The 18,497-nt window shown below is 47.1% G+C and overlaps 1 protein-coding gene across 1 annotated transcript; it reads left to right on the top strand.

The window, feature by feature from the left end:
- Positions 1-5,367: 5,367 nt before the first annotated feature.
- LOC135294508 (solute carrier family 2, facilitated glucose transporter member 3) lies at positions 5,368-16,328 on the top strand. The gene is made up of 10 exons (XM_064409856.1): positions 5,368-5,521; positions 8,401-8,496; positions 9,759-9,919; positions 10,210-10,450; positions 10,624-10,786; positions 11,432-11,619; positions 11,988-12,092; positions 12,519-12,620; positions 12,842-13,045; positions 13,558-16,328. The coding sequence occupies exons 1-10, from the start codon at positions 5,507-5,509 to the stop codon at positions 13,750-13,752; spliced, it is 1,470 nt and encodes a 489-aa protein (XP_064265926.1). The 5' UTR covers positions 5,368-5,506; the 3' UTR covers positions 13,753-16,328.
- The last annotated feature ends 2,169 nt before the right edge of the window (positions 16,329-18,497 follow it).

Genomic DNA, 18,497 nt, shown 5'->3' with positions numbered 1-18,497 from the left:
GCCCTGCAGCCTTCTGATAGCTCACCCTTGAGCTCCCATGACAGCTCTGCTGCTGTCTCCACCACCCTAGATGCTGCAGCATCCCAGTTCACAACAGGGACATGGGCTTTAAGGCAGCTTCAGTTGTAGTTCACCAGTACATTCCAGAGGAAAGGAGGCAAAAACCAAGAGAGATCATAAGAAGGGCATTTGCTTGTGGTAAAACAAAAGTATACTTATAACATTCTCTGTGAGTCACATGCACATACTTAATTATTGCTATTCTGAGATACAAACCAGTGCTAGAATAAAATCAGATAAATAAATAGCTCAAGGAAAGGCAAATGTACAGGTATATAGCTCCTCTCTTTGCTAGAAAGCCTGGTTTCACAAGGCAAAATCAATCAGGAAAAAAAAAACAAACCCATGTTTGTGGCCTAGATGCAGGCCGAGAATCTTTTTCCAGTCAGAACAAAAGAAGAGGACAAGGCCTGAAGAGTTATAGGAAATAGGACTAGGAAACCTTAGAGGACTTCCAGGGGGTTGTCACGTCTTTCACATACACCAGGGCAGATTTTCAAGGGGATGCTGGTTTCCTCTCCAGCATGTGGGTTTCTGCAGAACTATTCATTCTTTTAATAAGGTTAGTTCCTCTTTGTGAATCATTGTTAAAGCATTAAGTATTGTTTTCCTGTGATTTTTTTTTTTTTACAACAGATACTTCCTCCTTTGAAACCAACGGTGAAAGTATTAAAACTTTTAACTTTGGTTTACTTCAGATTAACCAGCCAGTTTACTGACCACAGTTTTCAGAGAGTAGCTTCAGCCTACACTGCACCGTGGTTGAGGGCAGAATTTAAAGGTGCCTTGGGTTTACTGCTGCGATCTCTCCAGAGCTATGTCGGTGCTTTTTTAGCTGGGTAATTTTGCAGCTTCCTCCTCTACCTCTCAGTCTGTTCATCTTTTCTGACTATTCACAAGTTATCCTTTTTCCTCTGATATTTTGCTGCTTTTTTCCCTCCCTTTTATCTTATATTCTTCTGCCTTGCCCTTCTAATCTGCTTTAGTATTTTCTTTCTTCACCTCATTATGTCCTTTTGTTTTTGGCTTCTGTCTCTCCATTGGTTCTTTTCTCATTCGCTTAACCTCCCGTTGTTTGCAGGCCAACCTACATCCCACCCATCATCTTGTTTCTCTCTTTTATCTTTCCTCCTTTTCTTCCCCCCTCCTCCTAACCTCCTCTCAACAATAAAAGTTACTCATGGCTTGAGGGGGAAGCATCTGGCCCATGCTGGCTCTCATTCTCTCTCCTTTGTTCTGAATGCTCTTTTGTTATAAACACAACAAACAGTAAAGCACAAAATCAGCTCTCAAGGCAAACACTGCATAATAATCCTCCTTGTCCCTGCTCCTCTTATCTCTGAAGAATTTGTTCTCCAGGCAAAATAAGAAGAAACACGAGATAGGATTTCCCAGTTTTGGAGGCGAAAGAGACTGGAAAGAGCTTCATTATATGGGGCAGCACCACTGAACTGCAGCTTGGGCAGATTCAATAAAGTAGATGAAATACAGCTTGCCAGGAGTTTGGACAGCAATGTGATGATCCTGTGGTTAATCAATCCCCGTTGATCAATCTGTGCTCCCATTAGGTTGTAGAGGCATGGACAGGACCAAAAAAGCTAGGTTTTTTTTTTTTTTTTAGCACCTAATTTTTGGCACTTTCTCCTAACTTGTGCCTTGAGCCAAGGCCTTGTGTATATGGGATGTGTTTGCCAGAGAACTGTACCTGCTGGACCTCCACTGACGTTCTCAAAAAGCCACAGCAGAGTGCTTTTGTGGCGTCACATGCCAGCTCCAGTCCCTGAGATAAATTAAAATAAGAACAGACTTGCTCATTGTTTGAGCTCTTGCTTAATGTTAGATAGGGATTCTCTGATTAAACCAGCCTTTCTCAGAAAATGTAAGCTCCCTGGAAGTGAAATGCTAGTTGGCATGCTCTAGTTTAGACATGCAAGTGTTCTCAAAGCTAAAAAGAAAAAAGCTTGTTAAGCAAAAGACAAGCCTTTCCCAATCCCCACAGCTGTGTGGTTAGGATACCGGTGTTTAATGTGGGGCAGCCAGCATCAGCTTCTGCTTGGGACCGGTTCTGCCTGGCCCTTCCCCTAGCAGCCTTAGGTCTGGCTGCCCACATGCCAGGGGCCTCCATCCTCTCACAGTTACTGCATTTTGCATAATACACGAGTATTATACTCACGAAAAGACGGGATGGATAGTTTTGGTGCAGTGTCAGACAGCTCTGCGAGGGAGGTGTTAAGGTACTTCCCCCAGCAGCCGATCTTCAGAGGAATTTGCCATGATGTGGGAGGTAGGTGTGTGTCCTGGGACAGAAACAAAACTGGTGTTTAGGAGGAACAGGCTGTGATGCAAACTTCAAATCTAAATATTTGAGCATCAGCACACAGGGGCAAAACTCACTGAAATGGATATTTTCCCGCACATTCCTTAGGGAAACTGGGGTTTCAGTGATGCATTTTGAGCTTGAGAAAGAAACAGTCTTTCTAATTGCTGTTTACTTTTCCAGCTCTGTTAAATAAAAACGTGCTACCCCTGATGTTCTGCATTATGTGTTAGAGATTTAATTTTCAGCTAAACTTTTATTGCTTCTAAATTGGACTGGTAGCTATGTATGTATTTAATCTAATCTTGCAGTTTGGATTGCTCAGCATTTGCAACAGACTTATGTGTGTTAAGAATAAACAACGAATGAGGACACTTCAGAAGAATGCAGTCCAAAGATTGTCTCTGAAATGTGAATATGCTTAAAGCCTCCACAAATATGGCAACTTCTCACACTAACAAGTAAATTAATATTTCCAGAGCTAGTGCCAGAGTTTGGGACAGCTGTGTGATCGGATTCAACATGGAGCTTGCTATGCTTGCAAACAAATGGAAAGTAAGCTAGGAAGAAGAAAAATGTACTCAAACAAAGTGTAAGGGAATTAGGCTGGACAGAGGTGAGACTGACACAGCTCCTTGCTCCCAGTAGCCAGAAGGACCCTGTATGCCCTGTAGGCACATGTGTAAACCCACCCGGAGCAGTTACACAAACAGCACGAGTGACCTCACAGGAAGAGCAGGAGGGAGCTGCAGCACTGGGGAATATACATATAAATATGATAAGGTGGATCCTTTCGAGGAGCTGGGCTCAGGCAGTGTGGCCACAACCAGACTGATGCTGGCACAAGGCTGCAGCCCCCACTCCTGTTGCTGGTACACACAAACAGAGGTGTGTGCACGGATGGCCAGGACACTCCTGGTGTCCCCAGGAGCCAACCTGGCACGGCCTCACTCTTAAGAGACAAGCAGACAACAGTGGTACTCACCCATGCAGAGAGCACCTCACAGCTAAAACCAGGATTTAATAACGAGAGAGGGCAAACTGTGCTAGCCAAGTGCAGGATATGGCTGGACACTTTTGCAGGTTGGCCAAGAATTTTCATTCAAGTGTTCCTTCTTCCCCCATATCTGTCCCTTTCCCCTCCTTGTTTCCTCCCCTAAACATCCCATAGTAAATCTCGTACAATCCCAAAATGCTCTTCCCGTGCATCCTGTAAGGTGTCCGTGCCTCACTACACAGCATCTCCTCTTTCACCGTTTGAAAGGTGCTCCAGCTTTGGCTTTGTGATGAATTTCACACCTGGGATGATGGCTCTCCTGGGCTGCTGGCGCAGGCAGGGTGTCCTTAATCCGGGATGTCACCTGGCATTATGTCCCTGTTTTCCTCCGGGTGTATGAAAATGGAACCTTTGATGTGCTAATGGCTCTTGTGAGGGGCCGGGGGTAACTGGGGCCCTCCTTCTGCCATTGTTCCTCCATGCTCCCGTGTGGGTGTGAAGAGGGGTTTTTGTCACACAACGGAAGAACGAGGACTGTGCAGGCATCCCACGCCTTTACACACTTTTTCTGCTAGCAAATAATATTTTAACAACAACACACAGAATACCCATGAGATATTTATCAAATAGATATAACACATAAACGCCCCATGAGGGTATTTATCCATCACCCTCATTAATGCCATGAAATAAACGGGTAGTTGTGAGAGTGAGTGAAGGAAAGCTTTGACCTGTTAATTTAGTTAGTATGGCCAGGTGACAACACCAAATAACAACAGAATCGAATTTAAAATGTGATTGTTCCAGTTCCCCAGAATTTGATGGCAAAAGTGGCATCTGGTCTCAAGGTGTTTCTCCTAACAATGAAAACCAGGGTAAATCAGCTTTTTTTCCACTGTCCTTGCCCCCAGCTGTTGCTGTTTTCTGAAGTCAAAGTCCTTGACAGATTCTTAATTCAGTGACGACTTTTGTTGTTTGGCAGTGCTTTTGCTTGATTCAAAGCACAGCTCTTCATTATTCTCCTGGAAGTTTGGCAGTTGTTTGACCTGAAGGATGGACACTAAATGTGGAGCACAGTGGCATTTGACTGAAATATAGACTCATCAAATGGTTCGAGTTGGACAGGACCTTAAAAATAATTTTGCTTCAATCTCCCTGCCACGGGTGGTGACACTTTCTATTTTTTTTCTCAAAGCCACATCCAATCTGGCTTTATGGACTCCTAGGGATGGGGCATGCTCAATTTCTCCTGGAAATCTCTCTCCCTACCACCTTCACAGTAAAGAGTTTCTTCCTATTATCTAATCTAAACCTGCCCTCTGTCATTTTGAAGCCATTCCCTCGTGTCCTGTCACTACATGCCCTTGTAAGGAAGGGCATAAGTCTGGGACTAGATCCAGCTTCAACTTTGGCCCTGTAGATTCTAGCATCGTATGAAAAATATATTTTTTGACAACCAGACAAACAAAAAGAATCCCCGAAACGCAGCTACCCAGAACTGTATTTCATCCACAGCTTTGCGAGGTGCTGGGAGCACCCGCAGAGCACAGCATTCAACTTCAGGCTACTGCCCGTGCTGTTTGTGTGCCTGCCTCTGCACCGTGACTGCCCGCCTTGCTGCTTTGGCTTACAGACCGAATAACAAAGTCATTTATTTTTTATATACAACAAATAATAAATAAAGACGTCTCTACGTCACGCAGCCGCTGTCGGTGCAAGCCGCCCAAAGCATTGCCTTGTGCCATTAGCCAACTCTTCGCGCGTGGCATCCGAGGTGTGGCGGGTCCTTGTGCGGTGCCTGCGGCGAGGGGAGCGGGGCCACGGCGCCATCCCCGCCCCGCCCGGCCCGCTCCATCACCGCCCGGCCGCCCCGCACGCAGATCCCCGTCACGGAGGGGCGTGAGCTCCGGGGGGTGCTCGCTGATTGCCGTGTTTTGGTGCTGGGCAGCAGCCCCGCCCCTCGGTCTCCCCTCCCATGGCTGAGCCCATAAATGGGCGGGCGGCGGGCGCGGGGCGGGCTCGCAGCAGTCTCGGGTGTGGGCGGGCGCGGAGCCGCCGCCTCTCGCGGGTTCCGTTAGGTGCGGCGGGCGGCCGTTCGTTCGCTGGCAGTCGGGCACCGGGAGCCACCGACGATGGACACCAAAAAGGTACGAGGACCAACGCGGGCTCCTTCTCGCCCTCTTTCTCGCCGCTGCAGCCGCCGCTCGGCTCCCTGGGCGCTTCGGCGGAGGGCTGGCGGGAGGGATGCGGTCGCGGCCGGTGTTCGCTGCCGCTGGCCGCGGGGATGGATGGGGTGGTGCTGCCGGCAGGGCCGCTGCTCGGTCCTTGGGCCGCTGTGTCTGGTGGGGGGGATGGGGGACCGCGCAGTTTGGGAGAGGTTGTCGTAGGTCGCGCGATCGATTTTTGGTTTCGTGCGCGTGGCCTGATGATGCACATGATGCTGTCCGCGTTGTAGGGTATTGATCACGAGGTTCGTTTCGCTTGCGGCGCCGCACTCGGTTGGTCCCTGGGCTTAGGATGCTAAGCGGGACATTGATGTTAAAGACATTTTTTCGGGTGGTGGCAGTATGACTTATAAAGGCGTTTTTAAATGTCAAAAAGGTGGCAGAGTGTGTCCTTCACCTACGGAAAGCAGGGGATATTTGTCGGTATCTCCTCGCAGCAGCGAGGGAGGAGTGCAGCGGTGGAGTGAGCTCATGACTGCGTGTATCTGAGCGTACTAAGGGAGACAGGGGCGGGATGCCGGGGAATTACGCGGGAACAGCTAGAACTGGAGGAGGCTCTCATCGCCATGTTGGTGGGAGATGAGGGCAGTGTGAGAGGATGAGGCAGAGGAAAGGAGAGCGTCTGGTCAAGGTCGTTCAGAGGAGCGGGGAGAGGCCACTCCTGGCGGGCTCAACAAGTGGTGCAGCTCTAGGGTTGGAGGCACTGAAGGAGGGGAGCTGGTGAGGAGCATCTCCTGGAAAATGAATGCTGCCGACGCCTGTGGTCGGAGGGAGGGGTGGCGGTTTGAATTCCGTGCTGGTGCACAGACCTCAGCCTCGAGCCTTTGGATAGAGTGGGTGTAGCTGTACTATTTCTGAGCTCCCTGTTTGCCTTTTGGAAAGCGAGGCACTTGCAGCACTAACAAATGATCCATACATTAGATCACAGTCTGGCTCACTGGAGGGGATGGGTCATGCCATGTGATGTCTAGGTGGTGGGAGGCTGGGCAGGGGATGAATAGCAGGCAGCAGCCAGGAGAAGGAAGTATGAAAGAGGGTAGAACTAACCCTGCAGCTCATTTGTGTACCAGGTAAGTGAGGGGTGCCCACACAGCAGGGACCCCGTGGTCCCTGCTGCACCCAGAAGGAAAAGGCCAGCTGTGGTCACTGCTAGCCATGACAAAGCAGAGTCCTGGGGGAAAGATGCTCCTGTGTGAGCTATGTGGAGAGCTGGGGCTGGTCTGCAGCTTTGCCATACCTGCTGGCTAGAGATGACCTGGCCTGGAGTCCCAAAACTGCCTAGATATTTTAATACGTTTCTATAGGCATCCAGAACCATGCCCTTGTGGTTCCGTGCCAAATTTCCTTAAGATAAAAATGAGGGGAGTGGTCACAGGGTGCCAGGGAGAATGCCTGGACTGCCTAGGGTCTGTTCAGGTGTGAGTGCTATGTCCGTGCTCATCTGCCCCCTGTCCACTTTGTCTTCACCACTGGCTGGGGCAGGAGGACATTTACATGATGTAGGTCGGTGGAGGAAGCCGTGCCTGAGAGTCCTTTTCCCAAATTCTCTCTATCGAGGCAGAACTGGTCATGTCTGTGGGTTGTGCAGGCCAGAAGCACATACATGCTGGGCTTGAAAGATTGGTGGAGGTGGCATGAGCACTGACAGCAGAAGGTTGTTGTCAAAAACTTTAGGCAGTTTTGAGAGCCACTACTACTCCTGGAGCTGAGCTAGAAAGTGAGAGACTGGAAGAGCTGTGACAGTAGGCCCCACCTAGTAGTTTACTCTGCCAGGCTTAAGTACAATAATTGGAAAGTCTTGGAAAACGAACTGTTAATATTTTTGGAAAAGCTTCCAAACCTCCTGAGATGGGAAGGAACACAGTCTTTCTGAATTGTGCCAACTCAGGCAGTGGCTGCCTAAGTGCCAACTCCTGAGTCACCTGCTCCCCCACACCTCCCTCACTCAGAGCTGGCTTAAATGCCACAAGCTTTAAAAATGAATAAAATGTCAGATGCCTTTTGCTGACTCTTAAATTTCTCAGCCTGTGGGACTTCTGAGTTTGGACCCTTAAGCTTTCCCTATTGCTCTGAGGGCTCAACAGTTTTTGTTTGAATTTAATAGAGATTCAGGTACACTGAAACTTCAGGGATTGTGCTTCATTTAAGATGCCAACTATTGCCACAGCTTAAAGAAAAATAGACTGGAAGCTTGGTAGCAACTGCTGCCACCTCTTGAGGCACGCTGCTGTGCCAGTGCCCTGGGGCAGGGATGGGAAGCCCTAGCCTGGGAAAAACAAGGTTGTTGCCGAAGAGAGTGCGTGTTGTAACTGTTGTGAGTGACTGCCTGCCAGTGTAGCTCATGGGCAGATCTCAGACTCAATTTATGGGAACTTGTGAGCTGGCTCAGGGAAGAGTTAGACCCTTCTTTCATGCCATGCCAGAGATCAGCGAAAGCTGCTGTAAAGCAGATCAACCCAAAATAACAGCCACTAATGCAGGCAGTGTATTCATTACTAATGAGCTGAGAATAGTTGCTGAAGGTCAGGCGATAACAAAGGGGAGGCCCTGACAAGCCCTCCTACTTGTAGCCACAGAACTTTTCCTGCTGTACAGTTGCATCTTCCTTTCGTGGGGGGGGTGGGGGGGGAGATCCAAGGGATGCAACTAGTACTTACCGTTGCTGGATGAAAGCCCATTCCCTGCCCTCAGAGCACTCGCACATGGCACCTATGAACTGCAGCTGCTCTTTATGCTGAAAAGAAACTCAAGTTGCATAGAAAGCCAAATAAAGTAAATAATTGTTCCCTCTCTTCCCTCAGAAAATCACAGCACCTCTTATCTATGCTGTTTGCATTGCTGCCATTGGATCTCTCCAGTTTGGGTACAACACTGGTGTCATCAATGCACCTGAGAAGGTGAGAGGAGGAATGAACTGGGGAGGTGGGATGGGTGAGGGGCTGATGGGAGACAATAGTGTGGAAAGGAGAAGGCCTGTCTCCCAAGTACACAGTAATTTGGTTTTTGGTTTGTGAAGTCAGTCAGGCATTTAAACCCCCCTGTTCAAATACAACATTGAACAGGAGGAACAAAGTTTTGGGGAGGGGAGAGAGCAAACAGAGGTTAATTCTTTTAATTAGGAGGACAGGAAGGGCAGGAGGGCTCCATCTGCCATATGTGGTATGTGGAGGAATGTGAGCTGCCTCAGTTTTGAGTCAGAATAAACCAACCATGGCAGAAGGAATGTAGAAAGCAGTGTACAGAAAACAGTTAAGGGTTGGTAGGAATTACAGCTGCCCTAATTTAGTTTATTTTACTTGTTTATTCATTCCTTGTGTTAAGTATAAATTCACTGCTTGTAAAAGGGTTGTGACTCGGACATTTGACCAAATCATCCCATGACTGTAGCCTAAGAAACAAGAGGTGAAGAAAATGAGAGATGTGGTTTTCATGTAACTTTAAGATGGTTCCTCTGTCAAGAACTGAGTCACGAATACCACATCCACCCTCTCTCCGGGAAGAGATGTTCACGACTGCATGGGGGATGGGGTCAGTCCTCCCTAGTTAATGTCCTGCTGCCATCTGCTGGGGGCAGACACTCTGTTCCCCCCCAGCCCATGCCAGAATTTACCTCACTAGCTAAGAGGATGCCTGGGAAACCAGCAATGTGGCCCTGTCACATCTGCCCTGGTATAGCGTTATGTAAAAAATAAACAACGTTTTCAGGCTTACTTCAGTGAAACCTTGTGTATCTCCAGCTATTTCTACACCAGAAACTCTATCCCTGCTGTCAGTGTTTTGCTATTGCCAGAAATGTTCCCATCCACTCACTGGTCATGTTTTCTTGTTCCCTTTCATTCCCAACTGTCTCCCACCTCCTCACAAGAACCACCAGTGACTCACATCATCTGAAATATTCAGAAGATAAGCCTGTTCTCCTTAATAAACACTGCTGTCCTGTGGGTACCCTGTCTGTCCCTCCACTCATCATACTGAGCTACTTCTCAGTGAAAGCTCCTCCTTCTGTGCCCTCGTCTTCCCCTTGTACAACTTGTTGCTGCCTTTTTGGGTCTCTGTGTTTTCATGGCAGCAGGAAGCAGAAGGAAGACAGTATCCCCTCTCTCCAGTGTAAAATGCCTCCCTCTGGATTGTAACTCTTGCTATCTGACTCCTCTTGCAGATCATCCGGAAGTTTTTCAACAAAACCCTGTCAGAAAGGAGTGGGACGGCTGTCTCCCAAGAGCTGCTCACCTCTCTGTGGTCGCTTTCTGTGGCCATCTTCTCAGTAGGAGGCATGATTGGCTCCTTCTCAGTCAGTCTCTTTGTAAACAGATTTGGCAGGTAAGCTGGGAAGCAGGGGATGCAGGCTGTTGGAGAACTTTTCCCTTTACAAAGGAGTGTTGGGAAGAAGAGGGCAGAGGTGGGAAGAGATGTGTGGGAGGGGAGGAAGCAAGAACGTGTGGGCTGCAAAAAGGATTGCAGGCCAAGGCAGGATCTGAATGGGAATTATACTATTCTCTTCCCACCCCTGAGATGGGATATCATGGGCAGGTTTACATTTTCTCCTCTCATGATGATTTTCCTGCTGTATTGCCAGTTTAAGCTCAGTCTTGACATCTTTACCCTGGCAGGAGGAATTCCATGCTGCTGGTGAATGTCTTGGCCTTTACTGGTGGCCTTCTCATGGCGTTCTCTAAGGCAGCACAGGCAGTGGAGATGTTGATTATTGGCCGCTTTGTTATTGGTACCTTCTGTGGCCTCTGCACTGGCTTTGTGCCCATGTACATCAGTGAGGTCTCGCCCACCAGCGTCCGCGGAGCCTTCGGCACCCTCAACCAGCTGGGCATTGTTGTGGGCATCCTGGTGGCTCAGGTAGGCCTGGTACAACCTGATCCTGCCCTCAGGTGGGGCAGGGAGGGCTGGGGAAAGGTGAGGAGGGCTTCACATGCCATCAGGTGCAGACTGTGGGTCCTGTCATACTGGGGTTGGGGTGAGGAATTGAAGTGTTTGAAGTCACTCTTATTTCTCTTCTGATCTCGGTGTAGATCTTTGGACTAGAGGCGATCATGGGCACTGAAGGACTTTGGCCAATGCTTCTGGGGTTCACTATCCTTCCAGCAATTCTGCAGTGTATTGGTCTTCTGTTCTGTCCTGAAAGCCCCCGCTTCCTATTGATCAACAAGATGGAGGAGGAGAAAGCCCAAGCAGGTAAGAACTCATCTCAAAGGGGCAGGACAGTGTTCTGGCTCCCAGCCTGCACTGAGCTTGAGTGGGAGGCCGGGACTGATCCTGGTGCCTGTGGTGAATTAGGGTGTGACTCCCGGAGGGCATCAGGCCTGGCCTACCTTCCCAACCTTTAGGTTGCACCAGTGCCAGGAAACATGAGAAACCTGGCATCCCAACAGAGGCTCCAGGTGGGATCAGGATGTGAGGAGTGGCACCTAGCCTGGTGGGATGTAGCAGGACCAGCTGCTGCTGCCACTCTGCCAGCTTCTCCTGAAAGGCAGGAAATAGGCTGGCATTTAACAGGGAGCTTGGAGGGCTGGGGTCGGCTCTGGCAAGACCATGAACAGAATTTCAGGATCAAACATAAGCTTGGAGATGAATGAACATGAGCAGGACCTGGGCTTGGTTTCTGTGCTGTTCACAGCACCCTGACCTCTGGGTTGAAAAGAAGAGCAAGGCTGCCAGCAGGGGTTTGGCCTTTCCCATGCAGCAGGCTTCAACACCAACTGGGGGTGTTCAGTCTTCATCCCGTGCCCTCCCTGCAGTAGCAGCATGGGACACACACACACCTCCCTTGGCCAGTAGGTATGTATCTCATACTTGACATCCTTGGATTCTTCCCTCCAGTTCTCCAGAAGCTCCGTGGCGATCGAGATGTGTCTCAAGACATCGAGGAGATGAAAGAAGAAAGTGCTAAAATGTCCCAGGAAAAGAAAGCAACTGTGCCAGAGCTCTTCCGTTCTCCAAACTACCGTCAAGCCATTATCATCGCCATCATGCTGCAGCTCTCCCAGCAGCTCTCAGGCATCAATGCTGTGAGTTATCTTGCTGTCCCATCTTCTGAGCCTCCCTTATCTCTGGCTAAACTTGCTACTGGTGTGGAGAGAACTCTTAAGTCCCAAAACATCTTTGTGCCTTGACTGGAGGTCACTCTTTTGTCATCTGGCAAAGGTGCTAAGATGGAAAGTGGATATTGTGGCTTTCGCTTTCCCTTTGCGCACTTTGGTGAGACACTGCAGCCTTGCACCAAGTGAATAAGCCTTGACTGGAAGCATGCTGTTTTATAGTGTGGAGTGCTGCTTAGAAACTCGCTGATGGGAGTGCAAGCCGTTAGGCAGAGGATGAGGGACATGCTCTCAAACATGGAATCGTGACTGTGTCCAACTTTCTCTTCTCTTCCCAGGTGTTCTATTATTCCACAGGGATTTTTGAAAGAGCCGGTATCACACAGCCTATTTATGCCACCATTGGAGCCGGTGTGGTAAACACAGTCTTCACTGTGGTGTCGGTGAGTGGGACAGGGCTGTGTCTGCCTGGGCGTGTCCCTGGCAGATGGGACTGCAGACAAGTGGCCAGGTGGTGGCAAAGCACTGGGCCATGCATTGACCTGTGGGAGCAAAGACCAGCATGCACCAAAGACTGCATGGTGGGAGGAAAGATGGGAAGAAAGAGATGTTATCTTAGATGAAAGAGAAGGTGGAAAAGGAGTGCATGTTGGGGAAAAGAGTGATGAGAGAAAGAAGTAGCAAGAACCAGAGTGGAAGAACTTGTGCTGACAATGGAGCAGCCTGGTGACCTGCACTGAGATCACCATGGTCTCTGAGGTTTATGGGCAGATCAGGAAAAGATGCAGGAGATACTGAGCAAGGAGCTTTGTGCTGCTTTTGCTGCCAAAGTAATGGACATTCTTTTCCTTCTGCCTTCTCCTTTGCAGCTGTTCCTAGTGGAGCGTGCAGGACGCCGGACCCTCCATTTAGCTGGTTTGGCTGGCATGGCTGTGTGTGCTGCTATTATGACTGTGGCTTTAGCTCTGAAGGTGAGTGATTTGTGTTACTGTCCAGGCTGACCCCAGCAGAAACCTATAAGAAAGCACATCTGCTTTGCTCTGCAATACTTCCCTGTAGGCAGGTAGAGCCAAGTGTGCAGTGGAGAGAGCAATTTTATAACTCTGGGAACTGCTGCAGTGTTTGCAGTCCAGCTGAGAAAGTTGTGACACTAGAGATGGCATTGTGCTGATCATACTTTGTTCCCTTGCAGGATGTTGTGGATTGGATCAGATACATCAGCATTGTTGCCACTTTTGGCTTTGTGGCTCTTTTTGAGATTGGCCCTGGCCCTATCCCATGGTTCATTGTGGCAGAACTCTTCAGCCAGGGCCCACGACCTGCAGCCATGGCCGTGGCTGGTTGTTCCAACTGGACCTCCAATTTCTTGGTGGGAATGCTCTTCCCCTATGCAGAGGTAAGTCCTGGCTTATAAAGCACTGTGAGAGCACTGCAGCATTAGAATAGGCATCCAGAAAAGTAGTAGAATCTGCATCTTTGAAGACTTTGACATATGACTATTAACCTTTAATAACCCAGCCTCTCCTGGAAGTTGTCCCTGCTTTGGGAAGAGGACTGGTGAGTCTTCCAGAGGTCTCTGAGTCAGTGTTATGATTGTTACTGGAGGCAGTTGCTCGCCTTACATTCTGCTGTCTTAATTGGTTGCAGCTTACAAATATTTGGAAGAGCCATCTTAGTTAGCACATCAGGGCTTTTGCTGTAAAAGCATCAGTTTTGGTCATCCTCAGGAAGATATAATACCTTTAGAGAAGCCCATAGGAATGTGATTTCAATTTTAAAAATGCTGTGATGAGAAAAAAGTCAGTAAGGGCACTGTCAGAGAAAAGTGTTGGAATTTTAACCTCTCAACAGCGAATGACCTTACATGTAATACACAAATAAAACCTTTTGTGTTTGTCCTCTCTGCAGAAACTGTGTGGCTCCTATGTCTTCCTCATCTTCCTTGTTTTCCTGGTCATCTTCTTTGTCTTCACCTTCTTCAAAGTGCCAGAGACCAGGGGCAGGACTTTTGAAGACATCTCCAGAGGCTTTGAAGGACAAGGAACCAACGGCTCGTCACCCCAGAAGACCCCCATGGTGGAGCTGAACAAAGCAGCTGCCTAAGATCCACAACACACCTGTTCTTTAACTCGTTCATGCTTAAAGAGTCATTAAAGGAATGAGCAAAGAAAACCATGAGAACTGGGACGTTTTTCCCCTCCTCAATTGCTGCTATATTCTTCTTTTCACCCACATGCTCGCCCATTCTGCCAGGCTTGCCAGCATTAAGCAAATCTGATATGGGTGATCTGCCATACTGGAAAGCACCTGGCACTTGCAAAAATAATCTCATCTTTCCTGCCACAAACATCAGGAGAACAGAGAAGAGCTGGCAATATTTTTACTTTTCTCACATAGAATTGCCATTTGGGGTTAACATACTTATGCACACAGTGACCATAATGCATTTGAACCTAATTACTATTTTTGTAGTGAGTTGAAGTGACCTGCTAAACAAGTCCCCAGCCCTTTGAGTCTACACTGTGTGCGTGTGTATGGTGTTACACTGGAATTTAGCAAGCTTACCAAAAAGCCATCTTGCTTTTTCCTATCCAGTGTGCACTCTTTTTAGCCTCAGGAAAAAGGGGACCAAGTCACATGCATATTTTTTCCTGCTCTTTTATTTTTTGTATAGACAGACTGAAAGCATACTTTTACTTCAGTTTATTTATTTGTATGTCACTTTGTAAATATTTATTTTTTTAATGGTGTACAAAAATGTACAGATAAAGAAATTGGAGACGTTTAAGAGAAATAGCTATTCTAACAAAAGATGCTGTAGACTTGAGGTGCAATAAGACTGTAAAGGAGAAATGTACTAAAAAAGATTGAGCATTTTAGGTGGTATGTACAGCGGAGCCAATTATGCACATCACCTTGAAGTTATTTGTGCCCTCTGGAAGGAAATTTGAAGAGTTCTGTACTTGGGGGAAGAGGTATGTTTCTGCACTAAAAATCTCTGTTATTAGGGATTTTGGTGGCTATTTTAAGTAATTGTTCTCAAGTGTTGATGAGAGTGTGATATTGCATCTTAAAATGGGGTTTGTTTGATTATATTTTCAGACATGGTTTTAAGCATTCTGGGGATGATGGAGGGTGGTGATTGCAAACCAGAAGGTAATTTTTCCTGCCTTCTCTTAATTTTATTTCTTTTTGGCTTCTCTGTTATAGTCTAGTACGTAATAAATTCTGAAATTTGCAGACTGTCATTCAAAGGAGTGCAAGGGTAAAAATTATTTTTCAGAGCGGTGTTTTCTTAGCAGCTGTTCCTGTAAATATTATAGAGGCATGTAGCATGACCCTCCTGGACACAGGTGTGGTCAGATGTGGTACATGTAAGTTCATAAGAGCAGAGATGCAGGACTAGATACCAGAGCTACTGGAATTTGCTGGTTTAGCAGAGCGAAAGGTCTGTAGTGCTCAGTCCCCTGTTTGGTTGAAGGCCAGATGTTTTTCGCCCCATATATCCTCTCTGGAAGGTCTGCATGATGTTGTGGTGCTCACCAGTGTGCTTTGTAGATGTGGGCAGCTCTGTTATAGTGCCTCTGTTCAAAGGGATGTGGCAGGCAGTAATTGTTCATCAGTACATGTCGGTCTCCTTGCTTGTCATTCCACTGGGCAGTCAAGTTTGTGTGTCCCCCACCCTTGGTGCCGAGCTAGCACAGCTCAGGTCAGGCAGGCAAAAAGCAGCACCTAGGGTACACCTGCAGTCAAGGAGGGGCAGCTTTAATCACTGCAGCATTCTGTGACAGGCTCCAGGCCTGTGCCTGTCCAGACCTGCACAAAATGTCTAAAGGTAGCACAGAGGTAGGACCAATTTAAACTCCTGCTCTTCTGAGATCAAGCTGCAGTTTTTGGATGTGGTCAAACTTGGGTCGACCTGCTGAATTCATCACTGGATATCCTAGGAGAGAGGTAGGCCCACAGATTCCGAGGTGGTAAAAGGAAGAAAGGCTTAGAAGGGTTGGAATGACAGCAAGACTTTTGTAGTATGGATAGCCCAAGCTTTCTTGCCAACATAATGCTTCAGAGCAGGTTAGAAGAATTCCCATTGATATATATTCGGGGGGGGTCTGTGTGACATTTTCAGTAACTAGTGATGACATTTCTACCTTCCCTAATGAGAAACAGTTGCAAAGATCAGTTAAATTTGCTGCTGTTAAATGCTTCCTGTGAATTAATTTGAAATGCCCCAGCTTTGCACAATGCAATCATATTACATCCAGTTTTCCCCAAGCTTTTAATTTAGGCTTACATGCCAGATATTTATTCCTGGAAGATTTATATAAGATGTCTCTCCCAATTTTGATATTCTGGCTCAGTTACATAGATTTCTGTGCCCTTCCTTTGACCTTCCAGCACATCCAGACATGATATTTCTCTATGGGTATCTGTATGTTAGGAAATTCCCCCCACAGCTGTGCATAACAGCATTCCATGCTTTGCATCTGATGTGTGTTGGCTTGGACCGAAATTTAATTTAATTTGTGTTATTTCTCACATGGTATCTTTCTTATTTTCTTTTTCTGTAACGGCATTGTGAATATTTCGGATGAATTTTATATGCTTATTAATGTGGTTGTTTCCTGGTTTTGAAATAAAAAATATGAAATAAATATCTGATTTGGATTTTACCTTTATCCTGTAGGTCTTCTCTTATTCTTTTATCAAAGCCTGGGACTGCAGCACCCTGAAATGTCACCAGCATCTATCCTGCAACCTTTTTAGGTAGCTAAGCACTCTGGATTTGCTGTTTTATCCCACTGGAGGTGATAATTTCTCTTAGCATCTATGCAAATCATCTTTAATTCCTTTACTACCATTTCTTAGCACTTTCTAAACTAAAAAGATGTGCTTCTCTGGCTCTTGTTTGCCCAAATCCTTTTTGGTTGTCTGCAAATACTTTTCCAATGTAACATGAAAGGAGAGAAGTGACTGGAGGTTATGAATCCTGCCCAGAGCTAAAGAACCTGAGACTTCTGCCCCTGCTCTGTTCCCATTGTGCTCCTCACCTTCTCTGCCATGAGGGACAAGGACCCCTTTCCTCTGTAGCTGACACTTTACTCCCTCTATTTGGATGTGACCTTCATGTCCTCATGTGAGCTCGTACCTATGCACACTCAGTAGCGGATATTGGAAAGGAGCAGGGGGATGGAGGAAAGAAAACCCCACTGCCCCAGGAGCTGATCCCATAGCTCAGGCACTGCAGCATCCTTTGGACCACTCTGAGGTCTCTGGGCTGCTCTCAAAAAATATGTGAACAAAATATCCTTCAGTAGAAGAGGATTGGGATTAAGTGAAAGGAAGGAAAAGATGGCAGACCCCAGAGTACCTTTGAGCAGGAATATGGCTAATATGACTCTAGAATCAGGAGGCTGCTCAAACCTAAAATAAGGAGAAGGTAGGGAACAATGTGAAGTCTGAGAAAGCTCAGCAGAGCAGTGATCCCATTAAGCCTTTTTGAAAGCTGCTGTTGCTGGCTGCTGTGTGTTCCTAGCTCATGCCTGTGTTTTGCTAAGCTTGGTATGCAACCAGCCTTGGAGCTGGGGAGTGCCCTGGGCTAATCTGTCTAGGATTGTTTTTCAGTTCTAGCTCAACTATAAAAATAAAGCCCAGCCATCCAAACTCATAAGCGTATCCAGCTCAAACTTAACTCTTAGCATTTCAGTTTTCTTTGTCAAAAGTGGAAGCAGAGAACAAAATAATTTGTGGCCCATGATTCTCTGAGCGCTAAATTAATCTTTTATGTAGTGTTTGTGATAAAATTTGGGTTAGGGAACAAGGCTTTGGTTTCAGTCTGGTTAGTTCTTAAAGTTGTAAGGAAGCTTCAAAAGGAAAACCTGTTTGCAATTAAATGGTTTGAAGACAATTTAATGGTTTGAGGATGGGCTGTTTTCAGCTGAAACTGTTCATCACATCCAAGTGATCATGTAGGTGGTTCTTGTGGCCACCACAATACCCCCATATAAGTGAATTACTGGAGGGTTCTTGGAATGAAACTGATGCTGAGTGGACAGGAGAAGAACCCCAAGGGTCCCAAGTGACATCAGCCATGTCAAAAGTTTCAGTGCTGTTTTACAGGCTGGAGCACAATGAAGTGTCACAGTAACACTGCCAACATTTGTTGCTTTCTGCTTGTGTTATTTCTGATGAATGTCTTTGCATACCAGCCAAGAACAGCAGTTTATTTCTGTGAGAAGAAATGTGGGAAAAAAACGTCCAGCAAACAACATTTTATTGGGGGTAGATTTCCCTGCTGCATGTCCAGTGCAAAAATATTTTTGATTTTCTGCTCTGAAAAGAGAACACATTCTAGACACCTCAATAGCTGGGGAGATATGCCGCAGCTTATGCCTTAGGAAGCTATCTGGGTGAGAGCACAGGCAGGAGACTGCAGTCTTACCTCCAGGAAAAGTCACTAACCCCTTCTTTGAGGGTTACTCCAAGAAGGGACATTTGTGAGTTTGATGGGGGACTGTGCCATCACTGCTTTCATTTGAGAGGAAAGTAGGTGTGGACACACTGCCAATGTCATTGTGATGGGCCACGATGGAGCAGCATCAAGAAGTGACTCACCACAAGCTTTTCTCCCACTGTACACATTGTGAGAAAGGTCCTGCCAGCAGATAAATCAAATGCACATTTTGTTGCACAGAAAATTTATGTCTCTCTGGCTTTTTTTTTCAGACTTCCTGCAGATCAGACCAAGAACACAATTCTAACATTTTCTTCACTTTTAGAAGGACTCTTTGAAGACATGTGAGATGCTTACTGGAAAACCTGGGGTCTGGTCTGTCACTTAGCCTGGC

The sequence above is a fragment of the Passer domesticus genome, chromosome 2 (assembly GCF_036417665.1).
Source record: "Passer domesticus isolate bPasDom1 chromosome 2, bPasDom1.hap1, whole genome shotgun sequence".
Classification (NCBI taxonomy): Eukaryota; Metazoa; Chordata; class Aves; order Passeriformes; family Passeridae; genus Passer; species Passer domesticus.
The sequence above is the reverse complement of the archived record's forward strand: the minus strand, read 5'-3'. Positions and strand labels throughout refer to the sequence as shown.